The sequence below is a fragment of the Dromaius novaehollandiae genome, chromosome 3 (genome assembly GCF_036370855.1).
Source record: "Dromaius novaehollandiae isolate bDroNov1 chromosome 3, bDroNov1.hap1, whole genome shotgun sequence".
NCBI lineage: Eukaryota > Metazoa > Chordata > Aves > Casuariiformes > Dromaiidae > Dromaius > Dromaius novaehollandiae.
In genome coordinates, this window is record NC_088100.1 from 38,563,660 (window position 1) to 38,583,097 (window position 19,438).

Here is a 19,438-nt window from a genome sequence, read left to right on the forward strand (position 1 = left end):
GCTAAAATGATACTTTTGCAATTAAAATGTGTGTAGTAAGACATTATAGCTTTTCTGTATCATGTATATGTATTTGGCATAAGGTTGACAGAGTGTTTACGAAAAAAAATCTACCAAAAATGTGGTTTCTTCGAGTGTTATAATGGCATAAGAATGAGTTAAGTTTTTTTCTGGTTTCATTGTGTTTCCATCCCATCCATTCTCTACACAGTATGATCCAATTTCAGTCAATTTTAACAGAAGAGGCAGATTTTGCAAAAGAACAAAAAGGAGTTAGGTGCCCAAGTTCTGTTCTTCATTTTTACTTAGCTTCTTTTTGTTCTTTTGAAGATTCTTTCCCTAAAACACAGTAAAATCCACATGACTTGCAAGTTAGGACTTGCTCTTAATTTGGATGACTGATGGGAATCAGATGCAGCATAATACATTTAAGCATAAACTCCAAGCATAGCAAAGACTTGCAATGTTCTGTTTTGATTTGTGGATTTGGGATTAAAGTGGTTAATAAAGAGTTGTATGTCTATAAAGGCAAATGAAGAAAGAGGATCTTCCCATAACGGCAGAAGGCCATTATGACTCACCTGCCCACTCTACTCTATTTTAGGACTTCTGGCCCATCTGTTGCTGGTCTGGAGACGACGTACACAGGGGGCAATGGTTTCTCCACATCCTACAATAGCCAGAGATGGCTGAACCTGTACCTGTCTGCTTGCAAATTTCTGGATTTAGCCCTAGCTTTACCATCTGAAAACCTTCCTCAATTTCAGATGTAAGTAAAAGAGGCTGTAATTTAGGATCTTTAATGTTTAACCATGTTTTTTTGGTAAAACTCTAGTGTTTAAAAGCTTTATTTTCCTATTTCCTTTCTCTTTCTGGCCTTCACCCCAGAGTAGCCCACAGGGCATTCCCTCCCACTGTCAGTGTGGCCCCCAGAGCAAATGATGCTGTGCGGCAGATGAGTTTAAGCTGGTTTTGTGGCTGGAGGCTCTTCACACTTGTAAGCTAATTGGGAATAGTGGTGATTTACTAAAGTACTTTATTTTTAAAGTATTTAGTTGCAGTAATGTCCAAGAACCCAGAATAGACCCACATGTCTCAATGACTAAGGCATCAGATCGGAAGACTGTATGATCTCAGTATGACTTCACTTAATGCAGGATGACTCCTGCATCATTTTACTGGAAGACATATCGACAAACCTGCTTGTGAAGGGGGCATATGTTATTCTCAGCCAGTAGTTGTTTGTATCTGCAAACTACTTCCCCTTGCCAGTCCTGTTTTGTTGCAAAAATGGATGCAAAGCAACTGGCATTTACTGAAGACCCCAGAAATGAGACGTAGCACAGGACAGAACAACGTATCCCATCTCTTCCCTTACATTGCACAGCAGTGACCAGCTAAGGGCCGCTGCCCTGACACAGGTCTGTAGACATTTAGTCAGCTCTAAGTATCCTGTTACTCAGAAGATTCTCATGTAGGAGGAATGGGGTTGCACACACTATGTCAGTTTGTGCCCTGAGGTACTTCTAAATCTAAAAGTAATCTTGAATGTTCTTTGATTTATTTTATCTTCTGGGGAGTTTGTTCATAATTCTCACTAAACTCTCCATGCCGTCCTGCTCCCAATTATTAGCCAAATTGCTTTTATTAAGATATTTCTCCATAGTCATTACTGCGTATTTCTGGAAAGACCATAGTCATGCTGAATCACACTCTCTTTTATGGTGTTCTCATTGAGGCTTGGACTGAATTATTAAGGAAATAAACTTTGATTCCCTTTATAGTGTATGATGCAACTAACCAATGTTGACAGTGTAGTGAGGGGAAGAGGAGGGATTGGTCCATCTGAGCCTGCTGGCATGTGAATAGATAAAATAAATGAGTTTCTGTTATCAGCAGGGTACATTGAGAACATTTGATCTGTTAGAGTAAACACTGCACTTGTGCAACAAAATATTTTAGGTAACTTACATATTTTATAATTCAGTTTCCTTGTACACAGTAGAGATGTGAATGCTGCTACTTTTAGCTTCTCTGCCCCTTCTTGCTTTTGGCATACTTAAATATTTAAGAAATTCTAAAGGAGAAAGCAAATTCTCCTTTTCTCAACCAGGTTGTGTCTTCCTTTTCAGAATATGGCTTTCCTATTCTATCTTGACAAGGATTTTTTTTTTCTTCTTTCTTTAAAATTTAGCTTGACTGCCTCATCCTGTCATACTCTTAGATCTCTCAGAAAAGTCTGTGTGTTCAGTAAGGATAATGTCTGTTTGTGTTATCTCATGGCAGGTATCGTTGGGCTTTTATTCCAGAAGCATCAGATGATTCAGGCCTGGAGGTTCGAAGACAGGGCACTCATCAAAGGGAATTTAAACCATATGTGGTACGTCTAGCAAAACTGCTGCGAAAAAGAGCGAAGGTATGTCGCTTTCTTCCAGTTTTGCTTTTCACTGAAAACTTTCATGTTCAGTAACTTGCAGCACTCTTTTTTGTTTGTGTTTGTTTTGATGGAAAATGAAAAGGAGGTTATCTAGTGTGGGAGATTCCCACTGGAGTAGCCTCAGGTCAGCGTTAGGCAAAAACCATATGCAGGTATGAAGGAAAAAAAGACCAGGGTCAGTGGCTTTGGAGTATCCAATTAAAAATATTTATTTGAGTAGAAAGTAGAATATGCCTCAAGGTCTAATACATTTTAATGCAAAAATCATTTTCAGATGGACAGATTTCAAATCATATAGGTAGATACTAGTATAATCATCTTTTGAGGTAGAAAAACATTTTTGTTCCTAGTAATCCCATTTAATTATTTAGAAAATGACGTTGCATTTCCATAAATGAGAGAACCAAGAGTTTTGAAACTGTGCAGAGCCAGGGAGGTCTGGATTTCCTGCCCTGAAGCAATTGCAACGAAAGGAAGAAGGCAGGGAGCAGTGAAAACAATTCTGGGGGGGAAAACAGGCTCTATAATTTGTAAATTAGGAGCAGAATTAGAGCCAGCCATCATTATGTTGGTATGTGAGATATTGTCAAAACCCTTGTTTGGTTAGGGCTGGAGGCCCGATCAGCTAATGAAGCTGATGAAAGCTGTCCAAGCCCTGTCCCAGGGAGCACCTTTCTGCTGCCACAAAGAAAGAGAAATGAAACGGGATACTTTGCTGCTCCTTCTGTGAGGACAGAATCTCCCATGCAGGCACTTCACTGGCAAAGGCTGCCTGGCTGGGGCAACAAAAGAGGGAGAAAACTCAGTCATATGGGAGAAGTGTTTTCACTGGATAAAAAAACTATTGCTGACATGCAAGTGGTACATAAATTTTAGCGATAACTTAGCTGCAGGTGGACCTGAACTAGTCAGCCAAGGCTCACAACTGTAGGGAGTAAAACAAGTATTTGATGCATATTGACAGTCTTCATGTATACTGCCTTTGAACTGTGAAAATAAGACTAAAATGTTCTTCTTCTAACAACATGTAAAAGGGGGTAATAAGTTTTAACAGGCTGCTAATCAGGTGTAGCCTCTAACCCTGGTGTTTTATGTTGTGTGCTATACCTGTTAGAAAGTTGTCATGTTCCAAATAATGTCTCTGCATGAATTATAAAATATACATGCTGGTAAGTACTATATGCTGAGATAGAGGCAGGAAGGGAGGGCTTTCACAATATGCTTCAAGAATATACAAAACTTCCAGGATTTCTGAAACCCTATAGTCAAGGCAGCAGTTGCACATTTTGAACCAAAACTGGGGGTATGAGGACGAGATAAAAATGAGGTAATGAATACTGGTTTCCAGGCCATTTCTTCTTTGTGCAGAGGAGGAATATAGCTGTGTGTTTCTCTTAGAAAATACTATTTCTGAGCAAAATGTTTCAGTTGACCTTAATTTTACTTCAGGGCACTCTGACTAATACTCAGACTCGCACAGTATGGTGTTTATCAGGCTCTGTTGTCTGAAAGAAATGTACTTTAAGCCTCCTTTGGCACTGCTGGCAATAAACAGAAGAACAAACTGTCAATGCTATTATTGTCTGATAGTGTCTTGGCCCCACTAGCTCCAGAGTGTGATGATTCTGGATAATGGATTCTTTGGAATGGATGATCTCTTTGCTGAAAAACAGCACCCAGCCAACCAACTGCACGGCCTTCATGGCAAAGTATTACTTTGATATATGAAATGCAGTCTGAAAGTTCTCCTCTTTCCTTCCACAGGACAAACAGGAGGACTTTAAGACGATGGTTTTGGAGGGATTGGAGATGGCCAAGCATCAGGTGAGGGTGGCCTTTGATGCTTGAGTTGTGAAACAAACTTACCATAATACCATCACCTTGCAGCCCTGGGTAGCATCTAGCTTTCAGTGAGAAGTGAGAGAGATGAGTCTTTTTAGAGGACAAAGTTGAGAGATTGTGAAGTGAAATGATCACAGGTGCCCTTATTTTTAACTTGGTTTCCTACATCAAATAGATTACACAAAAATAGTTCTAAAACGACTTATCACCACAGATCATTATAGAATTAAAATGATTTCTGCCACATGTAATCCCTAAACTGGTCTCTGTTAAATTACCTGTTTAAGTATCTGACAAATTAGTCATGTTTTCTAAGCTACTGCTGTGAGGAAATGGCTTGGATGGATTGTATTTCATTGCTCACTTAGAGTGAGAGCATTGGTATTGGCACACGCACCCCGTTTGGTTGGCTTCTTCGTAACACTAACACTTGGTGTATGCTGGAGCTATTCCGCGTTCATCGCTGGGTTGTGCAAAGCAGTGCAGTGAGAACCAGTGCTGTAAATTCTTCTGTGAATCCAGTGCAAAGTGAATCCAATGTGAAATTTTTGAAGGAGAAATTTTAAAAAGAACTTTTTCAAAAAAATAGGCATCAAGTCTTTCTGTCATGGAATGCAGTATTTGTTTTGTTCCAGTTTATTATGTAGCCTTTTGTTTCTTGAAACTTTGTGGAGAATAAATGGTGCAGCTAGAATAAGTCATCTCTCATGACAGGGAGCCAGACAGAACCAAAATACTAACTACATTCATATTTAATACTAATCTAATCACTTTTTGTGAAACACATATCATGAAGGCACCTGAATTGGAAAGACGGTTCCTCTCACTTAGAGGGCAAAAATCATCTTTGTAAAAAAGCAGTTCCCTGAATAAATCTATTTGCTCAAAGGCTGCACAATCAAAAATCCTTACTTTACACTCTCCTCCCATTGGTGTTCTTTTTCCCCTTCATTCTCTTTTCCTCACAACACCTGCTCTTCAGTTTCCCCATCCCCTGGGCTGCGGCCCGTGGCCACAGCCATGCAGCCTGCGGGATTCTCGGGAGCTCCTCTTGGCTCCTGCCTCAGCAGATGCACTGCAGGAGCAGCGGGAGGAGGCGCTGCTCACAGGCACATCAGGACGTGGCTTTCACTGACGTGGCCTTTGTGCTTCCCTTTTCTCCTTCCTCCTGGAATAAAAACCAGCATTGCTGGACCTCTGCTTCATGGCATTAACTCTCTTGTACTGGTCTATCAATAACAGTCCAAACAAGGATTTTCTGGTGTTGATATTATCTTATTTTCTAGATTTGAATGTGATTTTTCAGTCAAAAAAAGGAAATGAGTAGATTGCCATGTAAGCAGCAGGATATTAGTGCGCAGATGTTTTAGTATACAGATATTTAAGGTAACTCTAACAGGATTATAAGAGTGTACTGACACACTCACCGTACGCACTCCCTGGTGTGTGACTGCTGCCTTCACTGGTGGGGTTCCAGAAATCTCTCCCTTGAAATTCTCCGCATGGGTGGAAGATGTGTAACGAAGGCTCTCAGAGAACCCACGATGAGTAACTGAACCATTTTCCTTTGTGAAAACTAATGTCTGCTCAGAGCCTTCGTGGGCGTTAATAGCGATGTCTTCGTCCTTCCGAAAACTGAGAACTCTAGTTTCAAAGCAAATATATTTAGCTTCTATTCTAACTTCTTCTAGGTTTTATTTATCATCAGTGAGGCTGGCAGTAAGGTGAAACATTAATGTTGCTATCGGAAATCAACCTGCTTTAGAAAGCAAGGTAGCCAGCACCTGACTTTTCCAAGCAGCTGTGGTGCTGGGTGTAACATCAGCTTTGGCTGTGTTTGTGCTAGCCAGCGGGATGTCGCAGCAGGAGCAGCTGTGTAGAGCGGCACAGCGGGTGCCAGGGCCTGACGCGCACTGCGGGGGCTGGTTCGCTTTGGGCCAGCTCTGGGCTGAGGCGGTGGACTGCAGTGTCTGGTGGCAGCTGGGCACAGCTTTCACTTTAGTCCAGCTGACCAGATGCCAGCCTGTGTCGTCCTGGCCATGGCCACCACACAGCAAAGCATGGTAGGGGGCAGGAGCAGGAGATCTGCTGCAAAAGCTGTGCTCCAGTAGATGCACATTTTGTTGATAGGACAAATACTTTATGGAATATGGAAAAATACCTATTGGGCATTAGTCTGTTTTGGTTGTACCTGTACTTTTTCTGTTCTGTCCTGTATTGTTTCATATTTCTCTGTATTTACAGAAAAACCCAGAGGAGGAAAGCTCAGGGAAAACGTTAAGTTGGGAACCAGGTCACTTACTTTTGACCATCTACACTGTTCGCAGCATTGAGCAGCTTTTGCCTTTCTTTAATGTACTCAGCCAAGTTTTTAACAGCAAAGTCACAAGCAGATGTGTTGGACACTCAGGGAGCCCTGTCCTTTATCCCAACTCGTTTCCCAATAAGGACATAAAAATGGAGAATCTAAAGACATTCTCCAGCAAAGCAAGGCAAAAAATTGAAGAGATGGTTGAGAAGGATTTTCTTGAAGGTGTCATAAAAACATGAGCTAAACTGGTACTATTCATATTATATGTAATGTAACTATTTAAATGAACTACTGTATCTTTCCCAGTTGTATAGTATTCTTTTCTTACTTTGTATGTAATGAAAGACTTAATGTTGTATTTAATTTAAATATTTGTAAATAAGAGAAGAGTTCTGGATGTGGCCTGAATCAAGTTTAAATATTGGTGGCTCATATTGATTATGGTGCCTACTATTTACAGTACACTTGTTTTGTTGTCTTGAGGTCTGTCTTAAAAAAAAAAAAATCCTAAAAAATACAAGGTGCACATTTTTTCAATTTGTTTCCACTTTATTTCTGTTGTCTGTTTTTTGGGGTTTTTTTTAAACTTAATAGCAATCTGGAAAATGTCATCATACTAGGACTTGATACAGGACTAAAATGAAAAAAAAGAAAACCTTTGCCAGAGGTAGATACCTGCAACTGAAATGTATAGATTTGTAATATGTGTATATTTAAAATATTACTTAGCCCAGCCCCTTCATACTGCTGGGGGGGGGGGGGGGTGGTAACAAAGTTCTCTCTGTCCCTCTCCATCTTAAAAAGCTATGATAAATACTATTATTACAAATTGCTTTAATTTCATATATATATTTCACATATAATTTCATAAAAACAATTTTTCTAATGAAGATATTGTAATAATATGTTGTTTGTTTTCAGATGCTGTTTTTCACTATATTGTCCTCTGAACTGAGCTGAACTGAATCTCAGACCTCTATACTTCCACTAAGTGATAATGATGAGCATGCAGTTGCTGTGGCAAAACTGGAAGTGATGTTTTTTTTCGCAGCAGTAAGGTAGTGCTAAAGCTACTGCAAGTGCAGTTGCAACAGAGCTAGAGTCAAACTCCCATGCCCTCAGTGCACTTTTAGTAGGTGTGCTTGATTTAGGCACAATGTGTCATTAACCAATTAAATAAGCTGGGGATGCAAATTCATCACTGTAACACTAAAATATTAAAGCAATAGTTACCCTGTTAGAGGGCTTGTAAACAATGAATGTGATAGGTATACCTTTTAATTAGTTTGCATTATGGAAAACATACTCTGACTATCAACTGCTGAAAGCAGCTGTTTCGTTACCTGTTTGTGACCACCTAGGGCTAGAAGAGGCATCTGTCTGGTGTGACTTGGCTGAAGGAGGTGGCTTGCTCTCACAGTTTTTTTCGGCTTTCCTGCTTGATAGCAGCAAGGCTTTAAGCTTCAATGAAGCCTCTGCACTAACCCAAACCTGAGTCTGCATGGCTCATCTGCCTTGTAGGCTGTCTGGGGAAGGGCTGGTAACCAGGTTATTGCTAGCAGAAAAGATGAGTCTTCATGCTTAGACTAGAGTTGTAGCCTCCCTTCTGGACATGACCAGGCCACTGCATGTCAAGAAGTGACACTAAAGGCACACATTTACTTGTATCTAGCTCAGCTTTAGAAGTTAGACAAATGGGGAGCAGCCAGCAGCAAGAGGTAAGTTACGAACAAGGTAAGAAATAATAGGGGGAAAATATTGTGCTCAGTCCCATTTAATCCCTTTTACAATCAAGAATGGCTTGGTATGTCCACACTAACAAATAATAAAGTAATATTGACTAAATCAGGTTAGGAACTTTAACTGCAGTTGTATCCTTTGTTATACAGGCTGGGGTGGTGTTCCTACTCCACCAGCGAGATGGTAAACAGCCAGGCTTACTTCATGGGCAAGGGCATCAGCATTCTCCTATGGAATATTAAAAAAGTTAGTTACATTATGTTGCAAGTATCATCAGTATTACAAATTCAGATTATATATGCAGTAGTAAGACAAGAGTTTTCTTGTAAATGCTGTGTTCCCTATATTGCTCTGTCATCTTCAGATATCTTCTGCCATAGTGTCTTGCTGGCAGGAAGACGGGGGTAGGAGAACATGATATGAGAAAAGCAGGACCACTGATTTTGGTGACAACTTTAAGCTCACATATGGACTAATTCTTAACTCTAGACAAAATTTATTTTTGATTCTGCCCCTTAAGAAATCATGCAGTTACTGACTGCCTCAGTAACTTACTTTTTTTATCTTGAATGTCTTTTGACTGTCTTTTCAAAATCCTTTAGTGTCAGATATGCCTTTATAAATATCTCATCTTTGCAGGTAAATATTAAAAACCTTAAAAATTATGATTTTATGTTTATAAAATCCTGAGATTTTTTGTGATCACTTTTTTTTTTCCAAATTTAGGAACAGTTACATTTGATTAAATGACCAATATGTAAACATACTTCTCCCTCCCACACCCAATGCTAATCAGAAAAATTGCAGAACTTAAAAAGATCCACTTCATAGATCTGCTGTTTCAGCTCTGACCTGTTTGTCTGCTTCAGCATATATCCTAACTATATCTTCTGTTCCTGATGGACGGACAAATGCTCGTGCTGATTTGTACTTCTTTACAAGTGCATCAATTTTCTCTTGTAGTCCTGGGGGTGCAACCACATGCCTTTCTGCATCTGTTGTGTCAATAAGGTGCCTGTCTGCAACCTACAACATCAGAAACAGACTTAACTTACTGTTGTGCTGTAGCTGTATGATGAGAGCCTAAGAAAACCCCCCACTGATGAGACAGACTGATGCATTGCATTATCTTGAGCAAGACCTCAGTTTGGGAGCTGCCTACTTAAAGATTTTGGGATCCTCAGGACTCCTGCTAAGCTATTGCTCATTATGTGTTAAGCAAGTCTTGATAGGATTCAGCCACTTAATCTGGAAAAGGGGTCAATTCTGGGATCAAGGGCTGAACTACTAGGCTGACTGTGCCTCCTTGGTTAGCCTCCAAAGTGAAGCTGCAATCAGAATCAGAATGCTTAAACTCTCTTCTCTGGTTAAGTAAGAGCCCAGGGCTCCCTTACTGTGTCCTTAGATCTCACAAAATGCCTCCACATGGCAGTCTCCCTCCCCACACCTGCAGAAAAAGACATGAGAGCTTGAGTATTTAATTTATATTTAATTTTTAAGAAATGACACACCAAGAAAAAAATTCATCCAGTGTAGGAGGTAGGGGCCTCTGAAAAATAGAGTAGCAGAGGTCAGATTTTAGCTAGAACAAAGAAAGAGACTCGAACCTGTATCACTCACACTAATACTCTGATCCTTTTAACCACAGGCAAAAGTGAAATGTAAGCACTGTTTGTTGGTTTGTTTTTTTCCCATAGGAGTGTAACTAGTGTGCATCGTCAAGAGACACATCCCATGTGGAAGTCTGAAAGAAAAGTTGCAGCAATGCTGCAATCCTCTCCCTAGCATTTAGAATTCTTCTCAGCCCACTGGGTTTTGAGACTATAAGGAAAACTCTTCCAATTCTCATTTTCCATGCAAAAAAAAGTCACCTACTGGGATAGAGCATTCCATATCCCTTTTGTGGTCTTGAAGTCCTAATCATTCAATCTGCTAGTTCCTTTGTGTGAAAAGTGTAACTAAGGATAAGAAAAAGTTTCAGATGCACTGTTAACAGACCCTCTTATCACTAAAGAGAGCATGTGAGACAGCAGATATTCTGCCAAACAACAGCACACCACTGTATACAATCACTGATGTTAATCTGCATTCACTCTTAATTCAAAATAAACAAGCCACTTTCCCATCTCAATTTTTTCTTAGGGTTTTTTTTCATTTAAAGAGTTGGCTGCTATTTCATCACATGTATAAGTCATATTTTATTTTACTCCAAGTGAAAGTCTGATCTTTTCTCCTTGTTTTATGCTTTATGTGGCTTATTCCAATAGGCCTTTTAAGTCCTAAAATAAAGGGTTTTTTTCTGAAGAAAGAAGAAAGAGACAGAGAGATTAGATTAGATGCAGGCAAGCTACTCTAGAGCAGGGCTGCATGATGCTGCTGTAACTGAGCCAACACACGTAACTAACCTGAACTTTGAGTAGCCGATTTGGAAGGTCAGTGTAGATGGCATCCCACTGTTGCATGGTAAGACCTTTCAAAGCCAGGATTGCTTCAATAACCAGCATGTCTGAGATAGCATCGCCAACTGTCTATTAATGGAGGCAGGGAGGAGAAATAAGATGGAGAAGTCAGTAGTGAAGAAATGTAGGCATGATCTAATCAGTAAGCTTCCACCTGAAGAGGGTGAAAATGAAGCCAGGCTGACTTGCTACAGTCCAGGTGGGTTTTGTTCCCATTACAGTATGGCAGGAGGAGCGCTGCAGAAGAGGCACATAATTTCATTGCAACAACAGCATAATTGTACAGTTCTGCCAGGGCAAGTGCTAGACATCTTCTTTCCTAATGAGGACTGGCACATCACCTTTGTTCAGGGGTCAGGCTGCTTGAAGCTGATTGTGATGTTTGATTTGGCACTACCCCTGAGACAGGGATTCCCATGGCTGTGTGGACATGGGCACTGGAATACCTCCCTTCCTCCATCCATAAGGGTTAGTGAAAAGCATTAGTTGAAAGACTACTTTTTAGTAAGTCACATATTATCACGACGTTTTGATGCCATCCAATTCCCTCTTTTTTTTGTTCTGAACCCAAAAGGCTATACCAGATAAAGGTATTCTACATTCATCCATGTAGAAAGTATGACATCTTTCTCAATAAGACTGTTACTGATGTGCCCTTTTTCTTGTCCCCTTTCATTATGGCACACTGCTTCCTACTTCAGTGGTCCCCAGCAGTAGCCTCACAGGTACTACTAAATAGGGTTAGCCCATGCCTGTCAACATACTGACTTGTTTCTCTCAGCTTTTACCTGATTGAACAGGTCAATCGTGTTTTCAAGCATCTTTGCTGCTTCTCTTCTTTCATCATCTTTTTCCTCTTTTGCCAGTTGTCTTATTTTAGTTTCAGCAGCTTTACTAAATAATACCTAGAACATAAAGGTCAGAGCTTGTCAGAGCTTGTCATCATCAACACACATCAATGGGACACATGCAACAATGAAGAGGGGAAAAAGCTTTTGCTATTAAGCCCCCCCCCCAAAAAAAAAAAAAAAAAAAAAAAAAATCAAAGTTTGCTTCCACGAACTCCCATCCCCACAGAAAATACAGAGGAGTTGGTAGCACTGCCAGGAAAAAGGAGGAAGGGGGAAAACAAGTCTATTCTCAAAGAAGGATTTTTTTTTTTTTTTTTACAGGTGCTGGCTGCAATTCTGACATGTTGCACATACATACTTACTGTGCCGTGTCCATTTGCCTCAAAGTACACACCAACATCGAACTCCTGGGCCTTGTGATGTAGGTGTTTCACTCCTGTTTTGACACAGTGAACAGGTACCTACAACCCAGAGACATACAGAGAACATATACAATCAGTCACAAGCAGCTGGTAACTGCAGGTGAGGTGACTGCTAAAAAACACAGTAATTCAGAAAGCGCCAGGAACCTAGCAACCAACCCAGGTGGACTGTTACTAACCAACCTCTGTTTCACAACTACTGATTCCCCAAAGCTCAAATTATCCACTACTTCTGCAGCTTGGATTTAAAGGAGGTTTTTCATTTCTTCAAATGGAAATAAAGGCTGATTTAAAAAAAAAAAATCAGAAAAAAAATCACACATATGTACATACACACACACACCATGAAAATCCCTACTTATTTAATGATTTCAGGGAACATAACAATTCTAGCCAAACTGAAATACTTCAGCTCAGTTTTGCCAACAAAGAGCAAACCACATTTCAGTAGCAAACAACATTCAGCCTGTTGCAAAAAATAAACAGTCTCAATGTATCAAAGAGCCTTTACTGACTCACTTCTTTGCAAAGCCATAAACTTCTGCAATTCCAGAAGTAACAGAGGATTTTGTTTAACTTTTGCCTACTTGTTTTTTTTAAACCAGTAAAATCTGGCTGGAACTTTTTCATCTTTGCTCCCATGGGTCTCCTCTACCAAGAATTTAATAACTAGTACAGATTTGAAAGAGTCATTTGAGTCCAGTATAAGTTTTCTTAGTGATCGCATCGTAACAGCATTTATTAAAAAAAGGAAACACTGTTTACACTAAACATCATTTGCAGACAACTACCAGGAAGAGACTGGGAAATACCTTCATTGTTTCCTCAAGGTAGCGTGTTGAACTCCCGTTGGCATATGCCGTCTGTATCACTGCCATCTTCAAAGTCTGTTCCACCTGAGCAAACCAAGAAGTGCTTTACTGTCTGATACACACGTACTCAGAGGAGCGGGATAAATGGAAAGATAATCAGAATTACTCAGTGGTGTGTAAGACTAAACTATGTTCTCTTACAAGATCAAACTCCTGGGCATCAGAGGAAGGTACTAGCTCGTAGACCAAAGAACTTATATACATTTAAGATAACGAATTCCATTTACGTGTTTGTGTATCACATTTTTAGTGTCTGGCTTGAAGCAGCTGTCCATCCAGTCACCTTCTTAGACTTTCCTCACCAGTTTTCAGATTCAGCAAGCTCAGTGCATTGACCAGACACATGGAGTTACATAGGGCCATATTCACAAGCAACAAATTCAAAGCTTCCAGAGCAAGCAAGCAAAGGCTGGTGGTAAGCACAAGTTCTCACTGGCCAGCATCTCCATCACAGTGCAAGAAGTGAACCAATATCGCAGAAACCAGAACCAGTATAACTTGTTTAGGTTTAGTCTTACAGACACCATCAAAATTGAGGAAGACTTCTGAAAAAGAAAATTTCTCTCTCTATCCCTTGAGAGGAGAGGATGGTATGCTACAAATATTAATTATGGAAGATGCCATGACAACATATAAACTCTGGGACCGTCACAAACAAGTTCTCAGGCAAATGAGTTGTTCCATGTTCATAAAGCTTCACAGAAATGCTGAGTTAAGAATTAAATCCAGAAAATTTAATGAAAGGTACCAAAACAAAGGAAATGGTATAACACTAGATTATGCATGGAAACGGGCAAAGTTCTCTCTCACTAAGAAAAGCTTCAAGGTTAAGATTTCAGTGCTCAGATTTTTATTTAGAGCGTGGAAGTCACTCCCTTGTAAAAGCAAAATTTTTGGCACACCAGTCAAGTACAAAAGTGATCTCTTTCTATATCTGACTAAAGTGAACCTAAAGCTTAGAAAGATCACAGATGTACAAACACACACAGCTTCTTTAGAGTATGTTACACTTTACCAAATTAAAAATGTCAGCATTCATTTCATATGTTTAAGTTACCTTGACAAGAAGTTCTTTAAGGAAGATACTAATTAAAGTTGCTATTTTATCTCCATCAATTAGATGAAAATGGTCAGCTGTATCCTTATAGTAATAAACAATCCTATCTGCATCTCCATCAAGTGAGCAGCATCTCTCATTAGGCTTCATATCTAGTCCTAGTGCACAAGTTAGAGACAGAAAAAGATACAAAATGTTTAATTCCAGTGTGGATCACATGCAGAGATTGTTTTTGTATGTGTCTGCACAGAACTAATGCTAAAAGGCAAGATATTGCCTTTACTTGAGTCTCACAACAGGGAAGCTGTACTGAATGGCAACTGCAAAGTACATATTCATTTCAAAAAAATGAAACAGTAAACTCAAAAATGCAGGTTCTCTGAAGATTTGTTATGCTGCACCTTCTCATGAGGTATATATGAAAATCAATCCCAGAATTACAACATATAGGAACATCTCAGTAAACTTTGGAAAGAAGTGGTGGACATCTGTTATGGCAGGAGAATAAAAATCTCACAAAAGAAAAATATCCACACCCCTCACACACACTTATTCACCACATCACCTGCGGCCAACTGCCTTCCTCCACAATACAGCAGAGCAAGCTGATGTTTGCAGAGTGGCGCACAGGGAGCCTGAAGCAGTGAGCAGCAGCTGGCTGACATCAGCCCTCCCCTGCAGCACCTCTGAGCGCAGGCCGCAGCTTGCAGCACACCCTGGGTGCGGACGCAGACTGCACTTGGGCAGAGGAGGGCCGCAGAGCGACAGTCACCTGCGTTTCCTGACACGTGGCAAATCCACTGTAGGCGCCTGATGTCATCCTATCACACACTTCACCCTCCAAGAAACATGTGAATTAACCATTTTTCACTTGCATCAAGAACCTTTTTCTTCAGAATATATTTTAGGCCTGTTTTAATTTTAACCTATTCCCACCTGCTAGCCCCGTGCCTCCCCTTTGCTTTTCACACACGAGACTCACTCTCCTAACATCAGACAAGCATGCATACCCACATCAGTGATGCCATCATCAAAGCGGAGTTACAGCAAGACACGGCAAAGAAATCCTACCATCACCACAGTCCCCATTGTACAGCAACCATCACCACTATATTTCAGAGCTGTACAAAACATATACAAGTGGATCTGCGGAGTATTAAACACCTCATGTTTAGTTTGCTTGATATTTAACGTATACAATCATGTATATGTGTGAGCCAGAACCTGCCTCAGAACTTCTTCCAGTGCTAGTCAAACTGCTTCATGCCAATAGAAAAACAGCCAGGAAGCAGTCACCATCTGACACAGCAATGTCACACAAAAATCATCTGGTCTTTTATTAAGGTAAATTTCGCTTTTCTCCAAAATCCTGGCCAAGATTGTTTCTCATGTCAGCCTCACAGTTCATGGCTCAGAAACTGCACAACTCGCCACCCCACAGGCTGATTTCAGAGGCCTTCAGGAACTCATCGGGGAGCACAAAGGATGCACTGCACCCTGCAGCTGCTTGTTAGAGAAGCATGTTTTAGCACACAACCAGGAGACAGCAAAAGGAAAACTGGGTAACGCCACACTACTGACACCTTCTGTCCTTCAGAGCATAGGAAACTATACCCCAATACTTCCCTCTTTCTTCTCCTGCACACCCACAACGATACAGTTCAAGTGCACTCAGGGAAGTATGCTAACATGCCCCACTACCTTTGAGATGCTCAAGCTGAAGTGTGAGGTAATGACAATTACAAGTTTCAAGAGGTTGCGACTCCCAATGATTTTAAGTTGGGAGCTGTCACTGCTTCATACTTCAGAGAAATCAGCTAGTTTATTTCAGTGACTGATTATGAAACCACATTTTCTTTTCAGAACACAACCCTGCATAGAAACGACAAAGGAGTCTCCCATCACTCCCCGTTCAAGCCAGAATCTAGGTACAATTCACAAGCATCCATTCCCAGCAGGCACTGCCACTGTGCCACTTTTTTTTCCAGCATTTCTCCAGTAAGCAAACAGCATGGCAAAACAGAAATGAAACTGTAGTTTGTTGTTCAGCTTTGGCTAACAGTTGCGGGGCGGATGTAACTGTCCTAATGGAGAACCCAGTTTAGCAATGATCTAGTACTCAAACTAGCTGACTCTCCCAGTTTGGGGATTTTATTTTATGCATTTTCCAGGAATATAGTTCAAGTCATTTCCTCATCAAATTCTGTAAATCAGTCTGTTTGCTAGTACACGGGTGCTATTTATCCCAGCTGTTCCTCAGGAACCTGAAAAAGTGCCTCCAAGCCCAGCCCAAAATTTAAACGTTTCTTGGTAATACAAAGAGAGGTAAAAATTAGTTAGTCCTCACCAATCTTCGGGCTCCACCAACTCTAGCATTCAGACCATACTGTCAAACATATTTCAGGCAGTTGGAGACACACCACAGTCCTCCAAACAATTTAGACTAACTCATTCCAGGGTTGTGCCAAAAACAGCAGTAGGACTCTCTTTTTCCATTTTGCAAGCAGAACCATTCATACAGTCACTTAGTAAGACATCAGGGAATTAATCTAATCTGACAACGATGTGCCATTGCTACATCCTGTACTTTCAGATCTGGAGATGAGGTTAACGGATACAGAATTACTGACTACATACCTGTAGGTGGTTTCTGATGAACTTTTACATAATCTGCACCGCATAAGTGATTAAGCTTCTCCTTGGTTCCATCATTATAGAGGTGAATTAGTACCTCCTTTGGGAAGTAGCGCTCCATTTCCATTAGTTTCAGAGCTCCTATTCCATTGGCACAGTCAATCTTCAGATGCCTTTGACTATCTCCAGAGCTGCTAGAATTAGCCTAAGGGAAGAAGGTGAAAACTGAACTTATATCCTAGCGAAACTGTAAGTTCTCTCACCACACCTACAGACATGCTGAATTCAAAACTTTAGACCTGGTTTAGGCTAACAAACAGAAAATACCCATTTTGTACATTTGCATGAAAACGACAATTAACAGTATTCACCTGTTTGATCAGTTCTACAAAAGCCTTGGACAGTTTTTGGTAATAACCTTCCAGTGTTGCTTTCCCATACTGTCCTTGGGTGTTTTGACAGCAGACCATGTAGTGTAGCTGTGGTGTTGTCACCAGACCATAATCTAACACAAAACAAAAGGCACAATATTCAGAAATATAATACCAAACTCATTCTTCCTGAGGGTCTTACAATATTTGCTATTCTACAGCAAACAGACAAATGAAGTGCAGGAAACCCATATAAAAATTTTCAAGCTCTGTTATGGAAAGAAGTACCACTCTGCATTATGCAATACAACTATCCTGAAAAAAAGACCGTTATAAGCAAAAACAGAAATGGTATCTGGGCTACTGTGTTAGATCTACATAAGGGAGTCACATTTACATAAAAACATGACATCAAACTAGAAGTGAAAGCTCAACATACCATGGTACTGTCCACCTAGAACAGAGATGCCATCTATCACTGATTGGGAAAGTTTCTTGCTGCTTGGTCTAGAAAAAAAGAAAACACTTTATGGACTTTGGAAAGAAGTGCATGTGGCAGATGACTATCTTTATATTGTAGGGTCCTACTAATAGAAAAGTTTAAAAGAATACTAAGGTTTAGAAGAATAGAAAAGTTTAAAAACACTACCCCAGAGAACTGCGGAGACAGGTAAACCTCTAAACACATGGATGTGACACAGTACCCACAAGAAGACTCAACAGCGTATCCAGTTCAGGAGTGCCAAGAAGTTTTCATCATTATCAGGGAAGCTACTGTAGTAACAACATTGGAAAAAGCTTGTTTTTATTGCAAAAGACATTTTCAGACTTGAATAATTACTTTAACAGGTACCAGACTAGGTGTAAAAATGTGTAAATCTGGTTGTGGAGAGCTAAAAATCCAATAACACCCATGAACAAAACTTTGGCACCTCAATAAAAGCAGCATACATCTACAGTATTTTGCAATTACCTGGTGTCTCTACCAATAAAAACCAAAGCATCTTTGTGTAGGTCCACCGCTTCTTTTTGGCAGATTTCAGTCATTACTTTCTGTAATTCTTGCTCCTCTGCATTTGCTAGCTGTGTAGCATATTCTTCCCACAAAGGATGCAACATTTCACCATGAGGATCAATCAGCTTTACACCATTATCTTCCTTAGAAAAAAGCAGAATAAAACGTACTAAGCCTAAGACATGGAAACTAAACAAAATTTCTTTGAAGACAGCCAAAACCTATGGATTAATCAAATTGCTTCTTCAAACTTAGAGCATTTCTGGGAAGAAATGGCTTAGCTACCAAACCTGCATCAAGCCCAAAGAAGTAATGTAATCAGCATATTAAGTCACCTGCCCCTCTCATTACCATTTTGCTACGAAATTTGTTTGACATTAAAATGAGATAATGGGAGGGCCCGTAGCCCGGAATACCCCACAACAGCAGAAGCCTAAATGCCTTATTTGTAACCGCTACAAGTTTTTATTTTCTAAACTAACAGATTTTGCTCAAAGGTCCGTCTCAAGAGTGCTCTAAGCTTGCCAACCTTATGAATTCTCTACATTTCAGCATTTACTTTTCCAAATGAAGTAAAACGACAGTGCTGTATACAAGGAAAAGCAACTTCAAACATGCAAGCGGGGTATCTGCAGGGAGCAGTCTGCAAACATGCTTTAATTAGGTGTATAAGCTGCAGGATCCGGTCTCTGGGTACTTTTTGCTCCTACCGTTACGAAGAGCTTTGGTTCCACCAGACTGATCACATCTGCTTTCTTTTTTTTTTTTTTTAAATAAAGGTTGCTCTTACCTCAGGATTGTGAGATGCGGTGACCATGACGCCAATGGTGGAGGCGGTGGCTCGGGACCTGAGGACCGCCAGTAAGCCCATGCGGAACATGACATGATCGAGCCGCTCTGCCTCGGTGCGGAACCCGGCGGTGCCGTACTGAAGAGCGAGCCCGGCGGGCTTAGGGTGCAACGCCGAGGATTTTTTAACCACTGCGAAATCCATCTCTAGGGAAGGAAGGAGTACAGCTACCAGGGAGAGGGGCCCAGCCAACGCAACGCGTTTTGTGGGTATTTCAGCGGGAAGCCCGTAGGTCTCTTAGCCCGGAGTCAACGCAAACGCCGTTCACACCCCTGCGGGGGGGAGCCGCGCCACGACCGCCCGCACAACGACCGCTCCTCCGCGCGATCCCAACGGCCACTCCCCGCCCGCGCACCCGCCCCGCCCCTCCCAGCGCGCACGCGCGGCCGACACGTGGCGCAGGGCGCCAACCGCCGCGGCGCCGCGGGGCGGGGCGAGCTCGGCGCCCGCACGCTCCAACGGTCGCGCCGGGCGCTGTGGGGGCCCCGCCTCCTCCTCCGCAGCGGGGGGAGCTGCCGCAGAGCGCCGGGCTGCTGTTGCGACAGTGACACCTCCCGGTTTATGGAGAAATCAGGGC

At 41.2% G+C, this 19,438-nt stretch overlaps 2 protein-coding genes across 8 annotated transcripts in view; one reads left to right on the forward strand and one right to left on the reverse strand.

Annotated features, from left to right (window-relative positions):
- The window catches only part of DOP1A (DOP1 leucine zipper like protein A), a 76,034-nt gene extending 63,283 nt beyond the window's left edge, over positions 1–12,751 (forward strand). For 3 of the 7 annotated variants that reach the window (XM_064508714.1, XM_064508716.1, XM_026121033.2), the window contains 4 exons: positions 605–769; positions 2,287–2,416; positions 4,202–4,261; positions 6,524–7,127. In XM_064508714.1, coding sequence (XP_064364784.1) covers positions 605–769; positions 2,287–2,416; positions 4,202–4,261; positions 6,524–6,829 — 661 coding nt within the window. In that variant the 3' untranslated portion in view covers positions 6,830–7,127. Of the gene's footprint in view, positions 1–604; positions 770–2,286; positions 2,417–4,201; positions 4,262–6,523; positions 7,128–7,511; positions 8,577–11,961 lie in introns of those variants that run through there. The other 4 variants (XR_010388272.1, XR_010388273.1, XR_010388274.1 and 1 more) reach the window with 4 other exon arrangements.
- Positions 8,349–19,252, reverse strand: PGM3 (phosphoglucomutase 3). Its single transcript, XM_026121036.2, has 12 exons — positions 18,802–19,252; positions 17,970–18,154; positions 17,436–17,503; positions 16,997–17,130; positions 16,629–16,830; positions 13,992–14,149; positions 12,875–12,958; positions 12,003–12,101; positions 11,578–11,694; positions 10,736–10,858; positions 9,183–9,356; positions 8,349–8,558 (listed from the first exon to the last, which is right to left on the reverse strand). The coding sequence occupies exons 1-12, from the start codon at positions 19,003–19,005 to the stop codon at positions 8,472–8,474; spliced, it is 1,635 nt and encodes a 544-aa protein (XP_025976821.1). The 5' UTR covers positions 19,006–19,252; the 3' UTR covers positions 8,349–8,471.
- Between the last annotated feature and the right edge of the window lie 186 nt (positions 19,253–19,438).

Excerpts from the sequence above, each read along its gene's own strand:
- PGM3 (XM_026121036.2), bottom strand. The coding sequence starts at position 19,005 with ATGGATTTCGCAGTGGTTAAAAAATCCTCGGCGTTGCACCCTAAGCCC. Across the intron at positions 10,859-11,577 it reads CGATTGACCTGTTCAATCAG|ACAGTTGGCGATGCTATCTC; the intron begins GTAAAAGCTGAG and ends CTCCATTAATAG. Across the intron at positions 8,559-9,182 it reads ATGCTGAAGCAGACAAACAG|GAGAATGCTGATGCCCTTGC; the intron begins GTCAGAGCTGAA and ends AATATTCCATAG.